This window comes from Bos indicus x Bos taurus, chromosome 2 (assembly GCF_003369695.1).
Source record: "Bos indicus x Bos taurus breed Angus x Brahman F1 hybrid chromosome 2, Bos_hybrid_MaternalHap_v2.0, whole genome shotgun sequence".
NCBI lineage: Eukaryota > Metazoa > Chordata > Mammalia > Artiodactyla > Bovidae > Bos > Bos indicus x Bos taurus.
In genome coordinates, this window is record NC_040077.1 from 115,197,466 (window position 1) to 115,218,677 (window position 21,212).

At 41.5% G+C, this 21,212-nt stretch overlaps 2 protein-coding genes across 8 annotated transcripts in view; one reads left to right on the forward strand and one right to left on the reverse strand.

Moving 5' to 3' along the window:
* The window catches only part of COL4A4 (collagen type IV alpha 4 chain), a 155,884-nt gene extending 150,429 nt beyond the window's left edge, over window positions 1-5,455 (reverse strand). For 3 of the 6 annotated variants that reach the window (XM_027514975.1, XM_027514966.1, XM_027514981.1), the window contains exon 1: window positions 5,298-5,402. The gene's annotated coding sequence lies outside the window, so the exon portion shown is untranslated. Of the gene's footprint in view, window positions 1-4,957; window positions 5,194-5,297 lie in introns of those variants that run through there. The other 3 variants (XM_027514951.1, XM_027514961.1, XM_027514941.1) reach the window with 3 other exon arrangements.
* Window positions 5,456-5,551: 96 nt separating this feature from the next.
* The window catches only part of COL4A3 (collagen type IV alpha 3 chain), a 163,105-nt gene continuing 147,444 nt past the window's right edge, over window positions 5,552-21,212 (forward strand). For both annotated transcript variants that reach the window (XM_027514994.1, XM_027515003.1), the window contains exon 1: window positions 5,552-5,761. In XM_027514994.1, coding sequence (XP_027370795.1) covers window positions 5,675-5,761 — 87 coding nt within the window. In that variant the 5' untranslated portion in view covers window positions 5,552-5,674. The remainder of the gene's footprint in view (window positions 5,762-21,212) is intronic.

Here is a 21,212-nt window from a genome sequence, read left to right on the forward strand (position 1 = left end):
AAATGGTACATACTGTATGACTCTATTTAAATAAAATTCTAGAAAATGCCAACCAACCTGCAGAGTCAGAAAGCAGATCTGTGGTTGCCTGGGAATGGACGGGGAGAGATGGATGGACTAAAAGGGGACAGGAGGAAACTTTGGGGAGTGATTAAAGAGATCTGTATCCAGATTCATGCTATTGATTTCACAAGGCATATGCATTGGTGAAACTCCTTGAATTGTGTGTTTTAAATAGGTACAGATTTTGGTATGGAAATTATACCTCAATAAATTTATTTTTAAATACCACTGTTCCCATATTAAAAATAAAATGAATCTTTGTTCATGCTCGCAAAGGTCTCATAGTACAAAAAAGTAAAATGCACGACTGTTTCAGTGTTATATAATAAAGGTCTGGACAAAGGTCTTCACAGAGACCATGATCTTTGACCTTTGACCTAGATCTCAAAATGTAAGGGTTGCATCAGATAGACACCAGGTTGGGGGGTGGGGGCAGGGTGGGTGGTGTCTGAAAGTGGAAAGAATGGCAAGTACCAAGGCATAAGGTAAAGAAGGGTGTATGGTGAACTTGAGACATGAGTGATACACAAGATTTTTCAAAAGTTGGTTTTGGAACATTCTATTCTACCCAAAGAAGGGTGAAGTAATCTGTAAAGAAAGAGAGAAACTTCTGGAAGCTTTAGTAAAGCAAGTTACACGATGTATGTGAGGAGTGTAACTAACATTCACCAAACCTTTTACTAGTGCTTTTTCAGGCATGTGGGAGATTATTGCCTCATCACTTTCAAAATGAAGTGTGACCACTTTGGTCAATGAGATGTGAAATAGATGTAGCAAGTGTCACAGTAGTTGGCAGCTTTTAGAGCCGTTTTTGATTCGCTGAATTCTCTTCCCCTTCAGAGGAGATCAGAGAACAGGTTGAGTGGGAATTTCCAGGAGGTTTCTGAGTGGTTTTGATAAGCAGAACCCCCGGCCCCGCAACCCCTTTCCCACCTCCTTATACCCTGTGAAGAAAATATGTGTGTATGTGTGAGTCACTCAGTCATGTCCGACTCTTTGCGCCAGGTTCCTCTGTCCTTGGAATTCTCCAGGCAAGAATACTGGAGTGGGTTGCCATTTCCTTCCCCAGAATATGTATAAATGGAGAAGAAGAGTCTTATTGGAAGCCTCAGAACTTTGGGGGTTATTTGCAGATGCCCCCAAGGTAACTGGTTCTTTCTGATCCAAAGTGAGCTTTTATTCAGACAGTAACATGGAAGGGATTTCAGAGGACAAACATTGCAGAGAACCAGCTAGAAGGCTACCATAGTTCACAGATGATAAGTCCAAGCCCTGGGAAGGGCCATGATCATAGAAAAGCAGAGAAAGAGTTTGGAGATGTAATGGCAAGAACTGATATGAATTGAAAATAATTCTGAGACTGTGAAGAGCCTCCTGATGAAAGTGAAAGAGGAGAGTGAAAAAGTTAGCTTAAAACTCAACATTCAGAAAACTAAGATCATGGCATCCAGTCCCATCACTTCATGGCAAGTAGATGGGGAAACAATGGAAACAGTGACAGACTTAATTTTCTTGGGCTCCAAAATGACTGCAGATGATGACTACAGCCATGAAATTAAAAGATGTTTACTCCTTGGAAGAAAAATTATGACCAACCTAGACAGCATATTAAAAAACAGAGACATTACTTTGCCAACAAAGGTCTGTCTAGTCAAAGCTATGGTTTTTCCAGTATGTATGGATGTGAGAGTTGGACTATAAAGAAAGCTGAGCACTGAAGAATTGATGCTTTTGAACTGTGGTGTTGGAGAAGACTTTTGAGAGTCCCTTGGACTGCAAGGAGATCAAACCAATCAATCCTAAAGGAAATCAGTCCTGAATATTCATTGGAAGGACTGATGCTGAAGCTGAAACTCCAATACTTCAGCCACCTGATGCGAAGAATTGACTCACTGGAAAAGACCCTGATGCTGGGAAAGATTGAAGGCAGGTGGAGAAGGGGATGATAGAGGATGAGATGGTTGGATGGCATCACCGACTCTATGGACATGAGTTTGAGTAAGCTCGGGAGTTGGTGATGGACAGGGAAGCCTGGTGTCCACAGGGCCGCAAAGAGTCGAACACAACTGAGTGACTGAACTGAACTGAACTGAATTGAGACTGTGAAAGAACCTGTGTCTAATTGTTTTCGAGTATTTAAAACAGAAGGTTCTTGAAAGAAGAGAGATGACTAAGTGCTGAGGTGAAGTTTGAAAATAATTAATTTTAAATGTAATTAATATTAAATTTAATCTTTCAGAAAGATTGAAGAAGGAGCTACTAGCAGTCTGGCAAAATACATCACGTCAAAAGCCTAGGCACGTTCCTATCCAGAGAAGGCTATAGAAAGATCATAAACTTTGGAAGAAATCAGACCTGGGTGTGAATCCTGAGTGAATTTGTCAAGTCATCCAGTTTCATTCATTCAGCAAATAGTAAACAACTTCATTCATGCACTAACTTCATTCATTCAATAACATTAAAGAACACCAAAAAGGCCACTGTCCTACTGGAGCTGAACTCCAAAAACAGGGAAGCAAACACTACACATTTAAGCCCTGTGCAGAAAACAGACCTGATATTGTGACCATGAAAAGGGGGCAAAAACAATAATACAGGCCTTGTCAAAGGTCATTACCATTTCACTTTGTTCAAAACTCTCATCTGGCACCAAGTCAAAAGCAGAGATTTCTGTGTCCTTTGTACTTACAAAAAGGACTGCCCTCACTTTCCTTTTGTTTTATACATTTCAAGAGCCAGCTGGGAAACTGTCCATTCTGAGACCATTTTTTAAAAAATCAAAAATTCTGGTTAATTAACACCATCTAGTGAGCATACCCTGAATGTTCACTGGAAGGGCTGACGCTGACTGCTGAATTAGGTTCCCACAGTTGTTTAAGGTGGGCACACTGATGATGCCGATTTACAGAAGAAAAGACCCTAAGCCACACTAGTAAGTGTGGAAAAGATGCAAAATCTAAACTGTACTGCAGAGACCACACTTAACAACTCCTGCCTCCCAACCCTGTTTACATCACAAGTTTCTTTCCTGCTCTTTTGTAGCATTAGAAGTGACTTGCAGTTGACTGTTGCCACCCCTTCTAAAGTCAATAAAGCCTAGCCTGGATTTCAGTCAAAATGACATTGTTTCAAGAAAAGGCAATTGAAATCCAAATTAAGAAAGCTTCTGGACTTCAACATATGGAAGGAGCATTTAACTCCGGCATTGAGAGTTTTTATTTTTTCCAGGAAGTAATGTCAGTTCATGCAAGACTGTCACAGGCCTCTAAGTATTCTTGGACCCTTATTTTATCAACAGAGCACCTTATATCTCATCTAATAAGGATGGCAGGAGAAAGTTTCATAAGAAATCTTCTTATCAATGTGGAGAAGCTATAGCAACATCGTGGGAAACTCCAGAGAGCTTAAATAAAGATACTTCAACATCTAGGGACTTCCCGGGTGGTGCTAGAGGTAAAGAACCCACCTGCCAATGCAGGAGACCAGAGAGACTTGGGTTCGCTCGATCCCTGATTGGGAAGATCCCCTGGAGGAAAGCGTGACAGCCCACTCCAGTATTCTTGCCTGGAGAATGCCATTCTCAGAGGAGACGGGCAGGCCATGGGGTTGCAAAGAGTCAGACCCAGCTGAAGCAACTTAGCACGCAGGCACCTAAGTATACAGACTCCCATTGCTGGGGAGTCCGGTGTAATTGGCTTGGGATGTTTTAGGATTTTTAGAGGCTCCATAAGAGATACTAATATACAGCCAGAGTTGACATTTGGTGGCGTAAAAAGAAGAGAGGGGAGTTTATAATTATTCCCTCTACAACCATAAAGGGGAGTGTGCACCTTCATTCATTCACTGTCAGGGTTTCACCTACCTACAGAGGTCTAATATACCATGACCCCATTCTAATTGCAAACAAGTGGTTCTCCACCATCAGCCATCAAACCACACATTTCACACGTGGTATCTGATGACCAGCTACTGCAGACATCAGCAACCCTGATACAGAGTAAAGGTTCTTAACCTGGAGATGGAATTCAGATGGTCTGTGAACCGTGGATGGGAATCAATACTCCATCTGTCTTTTCACTAAACTTTCTTGGGAGACCAGCAGTTTCTTCAGTTATGAACACAGCTAACAAACCACAACAGTATCGGCAGTTCCTGAGACTGTACCCACTGGTATCTTTAGGTCACGTTTCAGTTTTGCAGTCATCACTACTTTGATTTACGGTTATTTAACAGATCTGCTGTTAGATCGAAATATTCGGTGCAATAATCATGATGCATGTATGTTACTAGATCATGACTTTACTACTTTGATAATTTGTTCCAGTAAAACAGATTCTGAGAATGGCAATACTGTAGGAAGGATCTGAATGCTTCGCCAGAGCCCATGTGGTCAGTGGCACAAGAAAAAGGCACAAGCCCTGCTCTGCGCACGGTGCCCAGCACGTCCGCCTCCAAGGCCACCTCAGGAAAGGAGAAGCGCCCTCTCAGGCCGGAGGCACCCCGACAAAGCTGGCGCGCGGCCTCCCATGCACTTCCGCAGATAAGATTTAACGTGAAAAGCCAGTTCAACGCGGCGGAGAATCGGCTGGATGAGCTTTCCCTTTCCCCTCAGCTGCCTCCTGCTCTTGGCATTTCGGAGTGCCCAGACCGCCAGGCTGGTAACTTGAGCCACCAAATTAATCAAAACACAACAGCACCCAGTTCAAGCCCAGGCAGACAAGACTGGAGCCAGACAAGCTCTCCTCCCGTGACCCCCGGGCCCAATTCCCCAGCCCCACCCGCCGGTGCGCCCCACCCCGGGATGCCGCGCACTCTTCCTCCGCCGCCCGCGCCCCCGGCCGGTGGCCCGGGCCCTGGGCCCGGGATCGCCCAGACCCAGTCGTGGTCTCCTTACCTCCTAGGGACACCCGCAGCCCCGAGGAGCTGCCGCGGCGCCCGCCCGCGCAGCGCGCACCTTCCGCCGCGCCCAATTCCACGCGCCACTCGGCTACCCGTTCACAGCGCTCTCACCGCCGCTGCGTCCTGCAGCTGCCCGATGGAGGCGTGTTGAGAAGGGGAAAGTGGCCAGACGGCACCGCCGGGAAGCCCGGAGCCAGCGGGGCCACCCGAGTGCCCACCCCGGCGCGCCTGCCGCTTAATCTGAGGCAGGGCCGCTGGCCACTCCCTCCACCCTGTTCGGCCACCTCCCCATCGCACACCCCCCAGTTCCCCACCTCCGACTCGCCACCTCTTACCCCGACTCGCACCCCTTTGCCGCGCCGCGACTCCTGAACCTTGGGCGCATCACCTCCTGCACCCCTTACCCTGGCCCCGCGGCCACCTGCCCCGCAGGCGCGCAGCCTTTTCTCGCCTCCCGCGCGCGCTGCCCGGGGCTGAGGGACGTCGCCTGGAGAGTTGGAGGGGAGGGCGGGGGGACGAGGGCGGGACCTGAGCCACTTCTTCCCTCCCTGGAAGCCTCGGTGGGGAGGCTGAGCCCTACAAAACCCGCCCCGGGCGGGCTGGCCAGGCGAGCTTCACTGCCGGGCTCCCAAAGCGCGCCGCGCCGGGGACGCGGGGGCCCGAGAGCCTGCGGGTCCCTGGACCACGCCGTGGCTCTGAGCGGTCGCCCACCATGCGCCCGAGGACCGCGCCGAGACCACCGGCGCTGCTGTTGACGCTCTTGCTGGTGCTCCTGGTGGCGGCGCCCACGGAGGGCAAGGTGAGTACCCGGGGGAGGGGCGGGGGGCGCCGCTTCCCCTGGCAGCCTGCCCCGTCCGCGGGGAGCGCTGGCCTTGAACCTCTGCTGGTAGGTGCGGTGACAGTGGGCTCCAGGCAGACCCCTGGTTGGAGCAAGCGAGGATGCCCCGGGACAGGTGGAATGCGCGGGGTTGGAGGAAGAGGCGAGGGGGGAGAGGCTTGTTTCTGGTTCCCTAGAGATCAGGGGTGGGAGCTAGCCCTCCAGAGGGAGGGAGAGAGGGAAGCAGGTAGATAGATGGATGAATAGATGGATAGAAATGCAGGCAGATACAGAGAGAGAGATGTGGGCGGATAGATAATCGCCAGGGATGAACGCTTAAGAGCACCGGATGTAGAGACACGCGAGGTCACCCTGGTGAATCAGAGCAGGCAGCATGGCCTGGCAGAGAGGACAGAGGGCTGGAGTTCCAGCCCTGCCACTTGGTAGATGTCATCTCACACCGAACTCTTACCCCTCCTGTTCCTCCTTATCAATACTTGCCCTCCGGGGTTCCATCAGTTTTGTTGAGAAAAGCAAATGCATCACTGAAAAGTTAGTACAGAACTCATGTTAGGATAAATCAAGCAATCTGTCTCCGTCATTTCTGTTCGAAATGTGAGAGATCCTGGATTCATTTAAATCCCCCTGCATATTTCTTGTTATCTGAGAAGATACATTTTTTTGTCCTCAAAGCTGTTAGGACTCCTGGAGTAGACTTACTCGATTTTAACTGGTGTAAGTGCAATTTAACTTTTCAGCTGCTTTCTGTGACTTCTATTTTTGTAAGTTTTAAGAACTTAATTTGGGATGACAGTGCAGTATAAATTTCGTTTCCCAGGATGATCAGATTTTTTTTTTTTTTTTACCAATTTCATGGTTAAGATTGTGATTGGAAATTAATCATCACATAAGTATGTGTTACATGAAAAGATTCTTCCAACCTACAGCCATAAGTAATCCAAGCATTTTCTTTTCAAATTAAACTTTATGACATTGCAGGTGAAGCTAAAACCCTCTTTATCATCTCCATACCTTCCCCCACCCCTGTCTAAAGAAGGGTATCCACTCACCACTTTGGGTTTCTTTTCAGATATTTTTCTGTGCATGCACATATGCATGTATAGACCCACAAACAATATGTCTTGTATGTATTTTTAACATAACTGGTACTATATACCTATGCTGTATATATACTTTTGCCTTCTACAGGTCTATCTACACCAGTATTTAAGACAGATCTACCTCTTTTTCTTTTTGCATTGTTGCAGTTTACCACAGTGTGAATATGCCAAGTTTAACTGAGCCATTTCCCTATCAATGAACATTTAGGCTCTTTAGTGTTTTATACTCTAAAGGATATTGTAATCCATGTAATCTCTTCATGAAGTTGGTTCTAATAAAAATGTGCTTTACCTAGACTAAGGATGACCAACCCAGGTAGCTCAGTACTTCTGAACATGATGGATAGAATTCAATCTAAGTCAGTATAGAATGTCTGCCAGCATTAATCCAGAAACAAATACAAGTGAAAAAAAAAATAGCTGAAGTATCTGTATGTGTGTATGAGAAGGGCTGGGTTTGCACATTCTTCTAGAGTCCAAAGAAGAGGGGAGATTAGGGACAGGTGGAGAAAGAGGGGAAATATTACCGAGTATAAAGCAGCCTGAAAAAAGATTCTCTGTGATCCTACCGCCTCTACTTATACCAATTTTCAATTATACTGTCATATTCCTTTACTGTTTTTTACATAAGAAATTTTCTGTCTTACTTTTGGCCAAATCTTGGAGGCTAACTGCTGATGTTACAATGAATCCATTCGTATTATTTTTATCATGATTTGAAGTGAGCCTCTGTTAAAACTTTGCTGAGTTACACAGTGTCATTAGAAAGCATGAAATGTGCCCTCATCACATAGAAAAAAAGAAATCACAGCAAATTAACTGATAACTGGTTTGCACGGTGCCAGCATGGCTCCCTCCCAAGGGTAACTCTGATGTTGGGCGAAGCTCTTGACCTCTCTGAGCCTCACTCTTTTTCATCTATAACATGAGGGAGTTTAAACCCTTTGTGAGGTCAGCAGGTGAGGTTTAACTGAGTGAGGCTTTGCGGGGAGTGGGGGCACTCTTTAGGGCCAACTAACTCTTGGCATTCTAGAATTTAGAATTAGCAATACCAGAATCCACCTTTTTCAGAAAAGAAGCTGGGAATCTAGTTTCCGTTAGAAATCTCTTAAATTCTAAATATTAGCAAAGAAATTAAAACTTTACAGAAGAAACAAACTGTAAGTTAAGAGCCAGGTATAGTCACTGGGCCATCCTATTTATCATCTTTGTGCTACGTAGTTACGGACATATTTTGCTCAAAATTCCTGTGATTTCATGTTAGCATTTCTCAAAACAAAGAAATAGCACTGTTCACCCTCTATTCGGAATTCAGGCAGGGTGGAACTGTCCACCCACACAATTTGTTCTGAAGAACCCTGAGTAAAATCCTGCTGCTGCATTGCTGAAGGCATCCAGTTCCAGGCCTGACTATTCAGTACATGCCCAGTTTTTATAGCTGTTCCCAGGCCCAACTCGAAACTGGGAGGCACTCTGCCACTGCCACCAGCGGCTGGTCTGGGAGAAGCACAGAGAAAGCGCCTTCTCTGATTATCTGGGGAAGGTGAGAGTCATGGTTTGAGATATCGTACTTTATCCTTCCTCTCTTTGCCTTAAAATTCCAGACAGGGCAGGAATATGGCCAGCAAATATCAGGAGCTGAATAACAGCTGTGTTTAGGGAGGGTGCTTCTCAACTGATTTGGTTTTTAAATCTAAAAACAAAAATTAAGTTGAATTAAGAAACATTTCAAACAAACAAAAAGTCATGTAACAAACTCCAGTTTATCCATCTCTGAGATTAAGCAAGTATTAAGTTTAGACCTGTTCGTTCTCACATCTCTCCCTTCAGGAAAAGAATAAGTAAATACAAAAAGCCCTACATTCATTTTTTGCCTCCTCTTCCACGCATGATTTTATATTTATGCACCATGGATGCCTGTGTGTATGTCAGTCACCATAAAAAATAAATGCTATTGTTGTATGGTCCTTCAAGTGTAATAAATGATTTCACATGATACATACCTATTGGAGCTTGCTTGTGTCAGTCAGCAGGATGTTTCTGGATTTCATCCACATTGAAACATAGAGATGTGATTTGTTTACATACATATAAATGTAATAGCTGCCACATATGTAATAGCTGCCACATAGTATCCAGTTACATAAATAAAATACAATTTATTTTTCCATCTGCCCAAACAGTAAGTTTGTTTCTTTGCTCTCATCTTACAGAATTGAAATTTACAGCTTTTGTATATGTACCATTGTGACAACCAGATGGTGAATTGCTAGGAGGAATTCAAAGAGGGTTATCAGAGAAAACATATTTTAAATTGTGTTAGGGATTGTCAAATCGACTCCAACAACTTGCCAGAATATCTGTCTTCCTATATCCTCAGCAAAACTTGATGTACTGAGATGTTAATGGATGTGAAATCGGATGTTGTTTTGACTAGTGAGTTTAGGAACCTTAGCATTTTTTGATTGACAGTCTATAATTCTCTCTGAGTGAATTGCATAAATAGGTCTTTGCCTATTTATCTTTTGTGACCTTTGCCTTTTTGTTACTAATTAATTAGAAGTTGTTTATATTTGGATGCTGAATTAATTCTGCTATTTAAATGTGCAGAAAATACTTCATTCCAGGTTTTGGCTTACCTTTTCATATAGTTATTGGTGCCTTAACGTATAATTTTTCTTTTCACTATAATCTCAAACTTATCCATGTTTTCCTTGATTTCATTGATTTTGTGTTTTGCATCTTGTTGAGATCTTTTCCTTCCCCGAGATTATAAAAATGTTCTCCTATGTTAAAAAAATTATAGTTTAATTCTTTTGCATTTAAGACTCAATCTTTGAATTGTTTTCTATTTCTGGGATTATAATCTTATCTTTCTCCATATAGAAAAAGAATTGTCCCAATATTATTTATTAATAAGTTCATCCTTTTCCTCACTGTTTTGCTATGTTACATCTGCAAACATGTGAACCAAGCACTCATTAATATTTGATCTGCTTGAATTCTTACATGGGTCTGTTAATTCAGGGCTTTAATTTCTCACAATGTTTTAGAGTTTTCTGGGTTTTTCTAATTTCCAAGTATTTGACATTCTTAGTGTTATTATAAATCATATATTCTTTTAAAAATTTATAGTCTAATTAATATAAATTTATTTAAAAAGTAGTTGAATTTTATATTTGGACTTTGATCGAGCAACTTTGAATAGTCCAAATGCATTTAAGGCTAAAAAGCTTCCCCTAAACACTGTTTCAGCTGCATCATACAAGTTTTGATAAAAACTACTTTAATATCATTAAGTTCAAAATCTTTTCCAATTTTTTCTTTGTCTTATGGGTTATTTAAATGTTTATTTCTTAATTTTGAAACATAGGAAAATTTTCTAGTTTTTTTATTGAATTGTGGTAGAGATGATATTCTGACTTCAATTTTTTCTGTATTTCTTGTCACTAGATCAAGATTTTTTATTGTGTTATTGAAATTGTGACATGTGTGCATACGTGGGATTTTTTTTGTATATCCTGTATTTAACCTGAGATTATCTATTTTCCATTATCTTGAACATTCTCAGATTTTTTAATGTTTTTAATTAATTTACTTTTTTTACTTTTGTTTTGTTTTTGGGTACAGTCGATTAATATTGCTATAGTTTCAGGTGAACGGCAAAGGAACTCAGCCATACATACACATGTATCCATTCTCCCCCCAAGCTCCCCTCTTATCCAGGCTGCCATCTAACACTGAGCAGAGTTCCCTGTGCTGCACAGTAGGTGCTTGTTGGGTATCCATTTCAATATAGCAGTGTGTGCATGTCCATTCCAAACGCCCGAAATGTTCCTTCCCCTTGGCAACTGTAAGTTCATTCTCTGAGTCTGTGAATCTCTTCTGTTCTGTAAGTTCATTTGTATCATATCTTTTTGGATTCCACATATAAGGGATGCCATACGATATTTCTCCTCTGTCAGACGTTTATTTTTTATATTTCTCCTCCCCGCTCTCTACTCTTGGCATTTTCAGGAGCCAAGCTCAGCCTTCTCATTTTTCCTCCAGTTCTCCTGACTTCTTATGTTAGATATCTTTCCTGTGTGACTGAGCTTCTCCTGGCGCTTCCTCCCTGAGAGGCCAGTTTGGCCATGGGCTTCACACAGGCACGGCCTTATGTGCCTTGAGACTCCCCCATGGCTTCCTGTTGCACCCCAAAAGTGCAGGCCACTAACACCTGTAAGGCAAAGCTCTGACCAGTGGAAGGTGGGAACCATTGGATAAACTATTCTCTTTTCCCCACAGAAGAAGGGTCTTGAACTGCAGAGGTTCTCACAGACTCTCCAGGAGACCCCCTCATCAGTTGTACCAGACCAAATTGTAACATACTGAGCTTTTCTTTTTTTCTGGAAGAAAGATATTTATCATTTATAACAGATATTTATAATTTAAACCACATGATTGTATACACTACAAATGAAGGCTAGCTCAGGTCCTTTCCTAGTAACAAGCTTCCAGAAACCTCGACAATATCTTCAGTATAAACCTGTGCAGGTAGAATATTGATCAGAAAACCCTAAGCTGGATGTCACTTCTGGGTTTAAATGAAACCTGGATAATTCTCATCAGATCAGTCGCTCACTTGTGTCCGACTCTTTGCGACCCCATGAATCACAGCACGCCAGGCCTCCCTATCCATCACCAACTCCCGGAGTTCACCCAGACTCACGTCCATCGAGTCAGTGATGCCATCCAGCCATCTCATCCTCTGTCGTCCCCTTCTCCTCTTGCCCCCAATCCCTCCCAGCATCAGAGTCTTTTCCAATGAGTCAACTCTTCGCATGAGGTGGCCAAAGTACTGGAGTTTCAGCTTTAGCATCATTCCTTCCAAAGAAATCCCAGGGCTGATCTCCTTCAGAATGGACTGGTTGGATCTCCTTGCAGTCGAAGGGACTCTCAAGAGTCTTCTCCAACACCACAGTTCAAAAGCATCAATTCTTCGGCGCTCAGCCTTCTTCACAGTCCAACTCTCACATCCATACAGGACCACAGGAAAAACCATAGCCTTGACTAGACGGACCTTTGTTGGCAAAGTAATGTCTCTGCTTTTGAATATGCTATCTAGGTTGGTCATAACTTTCCTTCCAAGGAGTAAGCGTCTTTTAATTTCATGGCTGCAGTCACCATCTGTAGTGATTTTGGAGCCCAGAAAAATAAAGTCTGACACTGTTTCCACTGTTTCCCCATCTATTTCCCATGAAGTGGTAGGATCGGATGCCATGATCTTCGTTTTCTGAATGTTGAGCTTTAAGCCAACTTTTTCACTCTCCACTTTCACTTTCATCAAGAGGCTTTTGAGTTCCTCTTCACTTTCTGCCATAAGGGTGGTATCATCTGCATATCTGAGGTTATTGATATTCTCCCAGCAATCTTGATAGGCCCCAGTAAAACTACTAGGAAAACCTAAGGCTTCTTTATAATAACTTTTACTCACTTTCAGTTTTCACTTTTGTGCATTGGAGAAGGAAATGGCAACCCACTCCAGTGTTCTTGCCTGGAGAATCCCAGGGACGGGGGAGCCTGGGAATCCCATCTATGGGATCGCAGAGTCGGACACGATTGAAGCGACTCAGCAGCAGCAGCAAAGGAGAGTAAACCCAAGAAATCACAGTAGCTGCCTTTCTTATGGGCTTCCCAAGCGGTGCTAGTGGTCAAGAACTGCTTGCCAATGAGGAGGCATAAGAGATGTGGGTTTGATTCTTGGGTTGGAAAGATCCCCTGGAGGAGAGAACGGCAACCCACTGCAGTATTCTTGCCTGGAGAATTCCATGGACAGAGGAGCCCGGTGGGTCATGACCCACCTCAGTTCAAGTCCCTATACACAGTGACTGTGACCTTGAAAAAGGTGTCCCTGTTGCATTTCCATATCCCTCATCACCGAAAGTTGTCAACAACTTAAATGCTCAAGACAGTCTCTCTGGTGTCCATCAAGGGCTCAGTAACTGTTCACTCTCATTATTACTGTCATCACAATCATTACTATTGCTAACATACTGGACTTCTGTTTCCCAACCTGCTGTATCTAATGACGTGCTCCCATCCATCTTTCAATGTTTAATTCTCTCTGCTACTGTTTGTAATGTCCAGGAGATTTTCAATCTACTGTAATTTTCCATAATGAAAAAGAACTCGGAACTATTCAACAAGGGTTATAACCCCAAACCTATTAATTCCCAGTTTTTTAAAACTTTCTGCCTTAGTTTCCTCATCTTAAAATGAAAGTAAGAGATCTACCTCAGGATTGTATGAGGATTAAATGATTTAACACATACAACACACACTCTACCATGCCTGTCACATAGTAATCATCCAGTAAATGTGAAATGTGATTATTTTTATTCCCTAAATGTTACTTTAAATGACTATTCTTATTTCTAGATGTTCTTTTGGACTCTAAGTCTGTCTAGGGTTTTCTGATTTGTTGGGGTTATTTTTCAGTATTTTATGTAGGGATTTTTTCCTCCTTTTTATACCTTTAGTCATTTTGCACTTATTTGTATTATCTTTCTGATTCTTTTTGTATGATTTCAAGATTTGGTAGTGCATCTTATTTCTTCAGTCTGTTGACTGACTCTCACTCATGGGGAGACTCTAGAAATGAGAGATTTGGGGGAAATAAGCCTCCTCTGTCATCACAGCTTGCACCCTCAGCCACTCATCACTCCCACACTGGAGCTGTCCTGCCTTGGGAGAAAAAAAAGAGCAGAGTAGTTCTAAGGCTCCCAGGGGGATTTTCCCCACTTAGACAGACTAATGCAATAACAGTAATGGTTGGGGGGAGGGGGATGGGCACCCAAGCACGTTTCCATTCCTGTCCTCAAGGTCACCCTCCTCAAGACTCTCCTACTGCCCACTTCCTCCAAACATGCTATTCTTACATTTTTTAAAGTGTTTTTAAAATTTATTTATTTTTAATTACAGGATAATTGCTTTACAATGTGTTGGTTTCTGCCATACATCAACATGAATCGGTCATAGATATACATATATGTATCCCTCTTGAACCTCCCCAGAGAAGCCACTGGCATCCCACTCCAGTACTCTTGCCTGGAAAATCCCATGGACTGAGGAGCCTGGTGGGCTGCAGTCCATGGAGTCGCTAAGAGTCGGACACGACTGAGCAACTTCACTTTCACTTTCCACTTTCATGCATTGGAGGAGGAAATGGCAACCCACTCCAGTATTCTTGCCTGGAGAATCCCAGGGATGGGGGAGCCTGGTGGGCTGCCATCTACGGGGTCGCACAGAGTCGGAAATGACTGAAGTGACTTAGCAGCAGCAGCAGCTTGAACCTCCCTCCCACTTAACCACCCCCATCCCACCCATCTTCGTTGTCCCAGAGCACCAGGATGAGCTCTGGCCTAGACTTACATTTGATGACCGGGGCAAGGTCAAGGCCACACAGCAAAGCCACCAGCTTCGTCTCTCTGAACAGACTAAGGGTCTTGCTCCTTGAGTGTTTCTGTGGGGTTACAGTCCTTGGTTGGTATCCAAACATGGTCTAGGGAAATAGTCTGAATTAAATGCAATTTGTCATTGTATTTCCCTTATCACTGTTACCGTGTTACCCAGAACACAGTAATAACTGCCCAGTGTTACCTGTACCTAAGGTTAACTTTGTTAAATACTGCAATTGATTAAGACCCCCAAACCTATATGTGTTTGCGCCTGACAGCGGGGCTGTCTGGTCTACACACATCCTCTGGTCCTTCAGCCTTGTGCAGTTAACCACACACATGTTTGACCTTCAGTCAAAAAGCAGCCATCCATCGCTTCTCAGCCTTTCGGCTAAGATCTAGTGTAAAAAGCAGCCATCCACCAGTCATAGATTTTTCAAGATCAGTAAAAAAAAACTTTGTTCTACAAAGTTTATATCCAGCCTCAGCCTAAACTTTGTAATCATAACAGATTTTCACCATAGGTCATTTATTTCACCTCTGTTTTCAGTTTAAGAAAATAAGGAAACCAAACTTATATCAACTTAACAGGATAGACAAATTCCATATTAGCTCTACTACCATGGCCTGGAGCTTAACCTCTCTGAGCTGTCTTCATCTCTAACAGTCTGATAAGAAAGCATCTTACTTCAAGTTCTACATCATTTCACAAGATCTAATCACTGGCTCTTGTCTTCTCTAAACACCCACCCATGCATGTTCTCATTTCTCCTGGGGTTCTTCCGGTAACCTTCAATTAAGACTTCTGGCTTCAAGTGTGTTTTCTTATCCAAAATTGAATTAAATTATATCAGCTTTATATATAATATAAGCTTTTTTCATTTTCATTGCTTTTGTAAGTTGGATAAATAAATGTCTATGTTCACGCCATCCTAGGAGTGGAGCCATAACTAGGAGTCATATATATAATTTAAAATTTTCCAGTAGCTACATTAAAAAAGAAACAGATGAAATTTATTTTGATCTATTTTATTTATTCTAATATATCCATAACAATATCATCACAACATGTAATCACTATTATAAACATTGAGAGATATGTATCTTCTTTTTGTATTAAGTTTTCAAAATCTGCTGTTTTGCACTTCTAGAAACTTCCAGTTCAACTAACTAATTTCAGGTGTCTATAGCCATGTGTGGCCATCATTCTAGATAGCAGAAATCTAGGTAAATTACATCCAGATATGAGAAGGGGTTATAGTCCATAAGCATTTATCTCTGGATAGAACACATTTGCTTTGATTATTTGCCGTAAGAAATAAACATGTGGCCAAATAATAAACATCAATTAAAGGCAGTAAATCAGCATGGGTTGTGTCTAAATACCCATGCAATTTTTTTCTCCAGAAAAGTAAGATAGTTGGCCTTGGCTACAATGTTTAAAACTATGCAGATTACCATTTGTACAAGTTTAATTATATTGCAATTACATTGCTCCATTATCAAAATATGAGTAAGTTATACACACAAAAATAATTGAAGACACATCACAGAAACAGCAAACACTTGGCAAAAGAAATGGAGAAAATTATGAATGTATTGAAAACCAACATGTTATAGCTTACCTTTCATCTTAAACTATAGACTGTGTGCTCAGTCCTGTCTGACTCTGCAACCTCAATAAAATGTAGCCCACCAGGTTCCTCTGTCCATGAGATTATCAAGGCAAGAATACTGGAGTGGTTTGCCATTTCCTCCTCCAGGAGATCCTTCTGACCCAGGGACTGAACCCATGTCTCCTGCATTTGCATTGGCAGGCGAGTTCTTTACCACTGAGCTACCTGGGAAGGCAAACTATAGACTAAATTATCACTAAAGTTCAGCCAGGTAACAAGGTTACTGTTAGCCTGAAAACCCAAAAAGGTCTCTAGTTTTCTTACCTGAAAATGATGCTACTATCATTAGTGCTCAATACAGTACTTGATACAAAGTAGTACCCAGCTTTTATATTCTAGCCACAGTTATTTTATTATCTTTAATAAAAGCAGGAAAGAGAACAGGACAGAGACATGGGCACAAGGCGAGGCGCTGGGGATAAACCAAACAGCCTGAATCCCTAACCATGATGGATTTGGGATTCTAGTGGAGCAGAAGAGAGAGACAGGAGCTCAGTAAACAAATGTGCAACTATGGACTTTGGTACCTGCTGGAAGAGAATGGGATGTGGTGATGGAGAAGAAGTTCTATCTTGGCCCACCTTTCTTAGAAAGCAGCATACAGGATAAGGCCTAAGAAACCAGCACGGAGATAGCCTTGGGAAGAACTGAGAAATATGGTCCAGGACTTCTAGACCGTGGAGGGAGGCAAGACACTTTCAATCTTTTGGCTCCTGAGTTGTCAAAGCATAAAACTAAGACCAACAGAACTTTTTTTTAAAAGGAAGGAGGGAAGAAAAGAGCTGAGTTTATTTACTCACCACCAAGGGAACACATGCCCCTGAAGGAATATGCTGAGTGTTTTGTTAGAGGTGGAAGGAAGGATGGGGAACAGGGAGGCAGGGGACCCCAGAGAAGGATGACTCATGGTGGTCCTGCTAATAAGGATGGAAAGCTGCTCACTAAACAGGGTAGGATAAGTCCACAGGCCTGTATGTAGCTGATTGTGGTATGATTTTAAGGTCTGCACTTAACAAATAAGTATTTTAACAAAAAAAGGTATGATGCTGTGTTTATGTTATTCACAAGATAGTTGTCACATTAGTAATGGATGAGTAACAAATTCACAGCACAGCTTGGTAATGGGCCCACATATAAAGTGGTGTGATGAAAACCTTCTTTTGCTAACTGTCTCTTCTCAGCCTCAAAGGAATGGGTCTGGGTTTGCCCCATGTGGCTATGAAGAGGTGAAGCTGAGCCAAAGAGATCTTGTCCCAGGTGATGTAGGCCCAGGCCAGGGAAGGCTCTAAACCGGGGAAGGATGAAATCCACTTAAGGACTGGAGACCTCCTCACTCCAAACCCAGTAGCACCAAGCTCTCTTGGGTGCAGGCCTGGGAGACAGAATGTCATGTCAGGCTCCACTCAGGCCTCCCCAGCTGGATTCTGCAGTTAATGTATTTAGAGGATTCCTGGGTATATTATTGCCCGAGAACTGCATTGGCTTGATAAGGACACTGGAGGGTCCTTCAAACAGTGATTGGCCCTGGAGTATTTCAGAAGGACAGTAACATGATCCCAATTTTAAAGATCCATGTGGCTGATCCCCAGGGAAGGTTGACTGCTCTCTCCCTGGGAACCCAGCCTATGTGAAGAAGTAACCACGCAGGAATCAAGTCTTGCTGGTGCTTTCTCTTTGGATTCTGATGTCTTGGAAATCAGAAAGAAAGGAAGGGAAGAGAACCAGTCTAGACCAGTAGAGCAGGTGTGCAGTCTGTCTTAATTGATTCAGTGAGGTTAATTTGATAATTATTTATGTACAAACAGAGGAAGGTTAAAAATCCAGTTCATGAAAAAAAAAATCTAGTCCATGGTGTACTGCTCTGTACACACAAGATCAGACTATCAAAAAATATTTCCTTTGAAGGAAGTCCATAAAAGATGGGCTATATGTACACGTATAGCTGATTCACTTTGCTGCATAGTAGATTCTAACACAGCATTGTAAAGGAACTATACTCCGATAAAAAAATTTTTAACAAGATACAACAAACTTTAAAAGAAAAATATCTCCATATATCTTGATAGGGTATTATATATGTATGTGTGTATACATGTAAATATACACACAAATATATTTAAAGAATATTTTATAGTCTCAGAATTTTGATGTTGATTGTTATAGAAAGATAATGGCCTCCAAAAGTATAATTTTCAGAACTATTTAAAAATGTAACCATATAAGAATCTTTTCTTTTTCTGACAGTAGTTTTTGGGTAAGTTAGGAATTTTCCATTTTTAATCTTTAAGACTGATGTTTGTTAATTAGATTGTCTCTCCGAATTGAATTCTTAGAGAAGTGACCCCAATGTTTAAAAATAAGTTCAAGTGTATTTAGAAACCTTGGGAGGTTTGTCATTATGTAGACAAAACAGTCAGGTCATTGGATTTATTTTCCCACCGAGATATTTTGTTGTTGTATGAACTTTTCAAACAAAGGTTCAACAAGTGGAAAGCTGAGAAATTTACAATATTATCCTTTTGAGTCAAATGACGAAGTATGTCTGAGCAGAAGCAACAAGGCTAATATTCATTTCATTGTTTAACCAGATGATAGGATAATTTTATGCTGTTTATTTATGTATGAAATTGGGAAGACTGAAGAGTTTACATGCTGGTTTTAAAAATAAAAGGTTGTATGTGTTGTACAAACTTTGTAAAATGTTTAAAAGTACAAAATGAATTATAAACATAAAAATTATCCATGATGATATTACCCATAGACAATTGCTGTTAACTTCTGGTCAGTTTCCTTCCCGACTTTTATTCTGCTTTTTTTTCCACCTAAGAATAGACTGAAAAAAATTTTCTGAGTCATTAATTTTTCCAAATATTATTTTTAAATATCTACAGAATGCTTCATTAGAGGTGGTACTATAACTTATTTAACTAATGCCCTTCTACTGAATATTTTGGTTATTTCCAACTGTTTAGAAATACTACTACAGTGGAACTCCTTGAAGATAAACATTCATTAAAATTACACTTTAAATGATTTTGTGTGTATATACTTTCTTATTAGATGTCTGACTTTGTGCTTTTCTGAGAGCTAGATGGCAAGGTGATATCATTCCTGATTTACAGGTGAGGATCTGATCCAAGAGTGTTCACGAAGTTAGTGGAGGGAGTGGATTTAGAACTGGGAGTTAGGGCTCTTCAATAGGGCTCTTTCCTACCAGAAACATCACAGATAATGGAAAGAGTATCAGATGCCACTTCATCCATTATTTAGATAACTAAGTACTGTTTGAGATAAAATTGATTTTTAAATGCTTCAGTTAGAACTGATTCAAATGTTTTCTTTTTAATAGCTGAGTAATACTCCATTGTGTATATGTACCGAGGTGGATGAAACTGGAGCCTATTATACAGAGTGAAGTAAGCCAGAAGGAAAAACACCAATACAGTATAATAACGCATATATATGGAATTTAGAAAGATGGTGACAATAACCCTGTGTACGAGACAGCAAAAGAGACACTGATGTATAGAACAGTCTTATGGACTCCATGGGAGAGGGAGAGGGTGGGAAGATTTGGGAGAATGGCATTGAAACATGTAAAATATCATGTATGAAACGAGATGCCAGTCCAGGTTCAATGCACGATACTGGATGCTTGGGGCTAGTGCACTGGGACGACCCAGAGGGATGGTATGGGGAGGGAGGAAAGAGGAGGGTTCAGGATGGGGAACACATGTATACCTGTAGGGGATTCATTTTGATATTTGGCAAAACTAATACAATTATGTAAAGTTTAAAAATAAAATAAAATTTAAATAAATAAATAAATGCTTCAGTTATCAAAAATGAATAATTCCCGACACTGCTATCTTTTTACAACCACAACACTAATGAAATACCTTTATTTACTTATTTGTCTTGCCAATCTAGAAAGAATTTAACTAATTTCCATGTCGCTTCCCCTACTGGACTCCTTGAAGACAGACGTTATGTCTTACCTATCTTTGGATTCCAGCTCTTGACATCATATTTGGTGTTACTGATCCCCAATGAATGTTTGTAGAATTGAATGTATATTTTATTAAACACTAAAACAAAAAGGTCAGTGAAGAATTAACAGGCTGACTCATGCTCATGTATGGTGGAAACCAGCACAATATTGTAAAGCAATTATCCTCCAATTAAAAATAAATAAATTTAAAAAATAAAACAAGCCTGCCTATTTGAAAAAAAAGAATGAACATACCTTTTAATCCTTTGGCATAAGAATAAAAATAAAACACTATTTTTCAGATGAAATATTTTTAAAGATTACACTCCATTTATAGATATTATAACATATTAGCTGTATTCCCTTACAATATATCCTTGTGGCTTATTTATTTTATTTTATATATAGTAGTTTGTACGTCTCAATCTCCTCCCCCTAACATGCCCTTCTCTCCTGCCCTCTCCACACTGGTACCACTAGTTCATTCTCTATATCTGTGAATCTGTTTATTTTTAATTATATTCACTCTTTGTTTTATTTTTTAGATTCCAGACATGAGTCATAGCATACAGTATTTTATCTTTCTCTGTCTGACTTATTTCACGAAGCACAATACCCTCCAGGTCCATCCATATTGTTGCTGCAAATGGCAAAATTTCATTCTTTTTTATGACTGAGTAGTATTCCATGGGGGCTTCCCCGGTGGCTCAGGGGTAAAAAATCTATCTGCAATGCAGATTTGATCCATGGATGGGGATGATCCCCTGGAAGAGGGCATGGTAACCCACCAGGTTGCAAAGAGTCAGACATAACTGAAGTGACTTAGTGCACACACACACACACACACATGCGTGCACTATTCCATTATGTGTATATATCACATCTTCTTCATTCATCCCTTGATGGACATTTAGATTTTTTCCATATCTTGGTTGCTGTAAATAATGCTGCTGTGAACATTGGGATGCATATATCTTTTCAAATTAATGTTTTTATTTTCTTCAGCTATATACCCAGGAGTGAAATTACTGAGTCTTAGGGTGGATCTACCAGGCTTCTCAGGTGACACGAGTGGTAAATAACGTGCCTGCCAATGCAGGAGACGTAAGAGACTTGGGTTCGATCCCTGGGCTGGGAAGACCCCCTGGAGGTTGGCTGCCCACTCTAGTATTCTTGCCCGGTGAATCCCATGGACAGAGGAGCCTG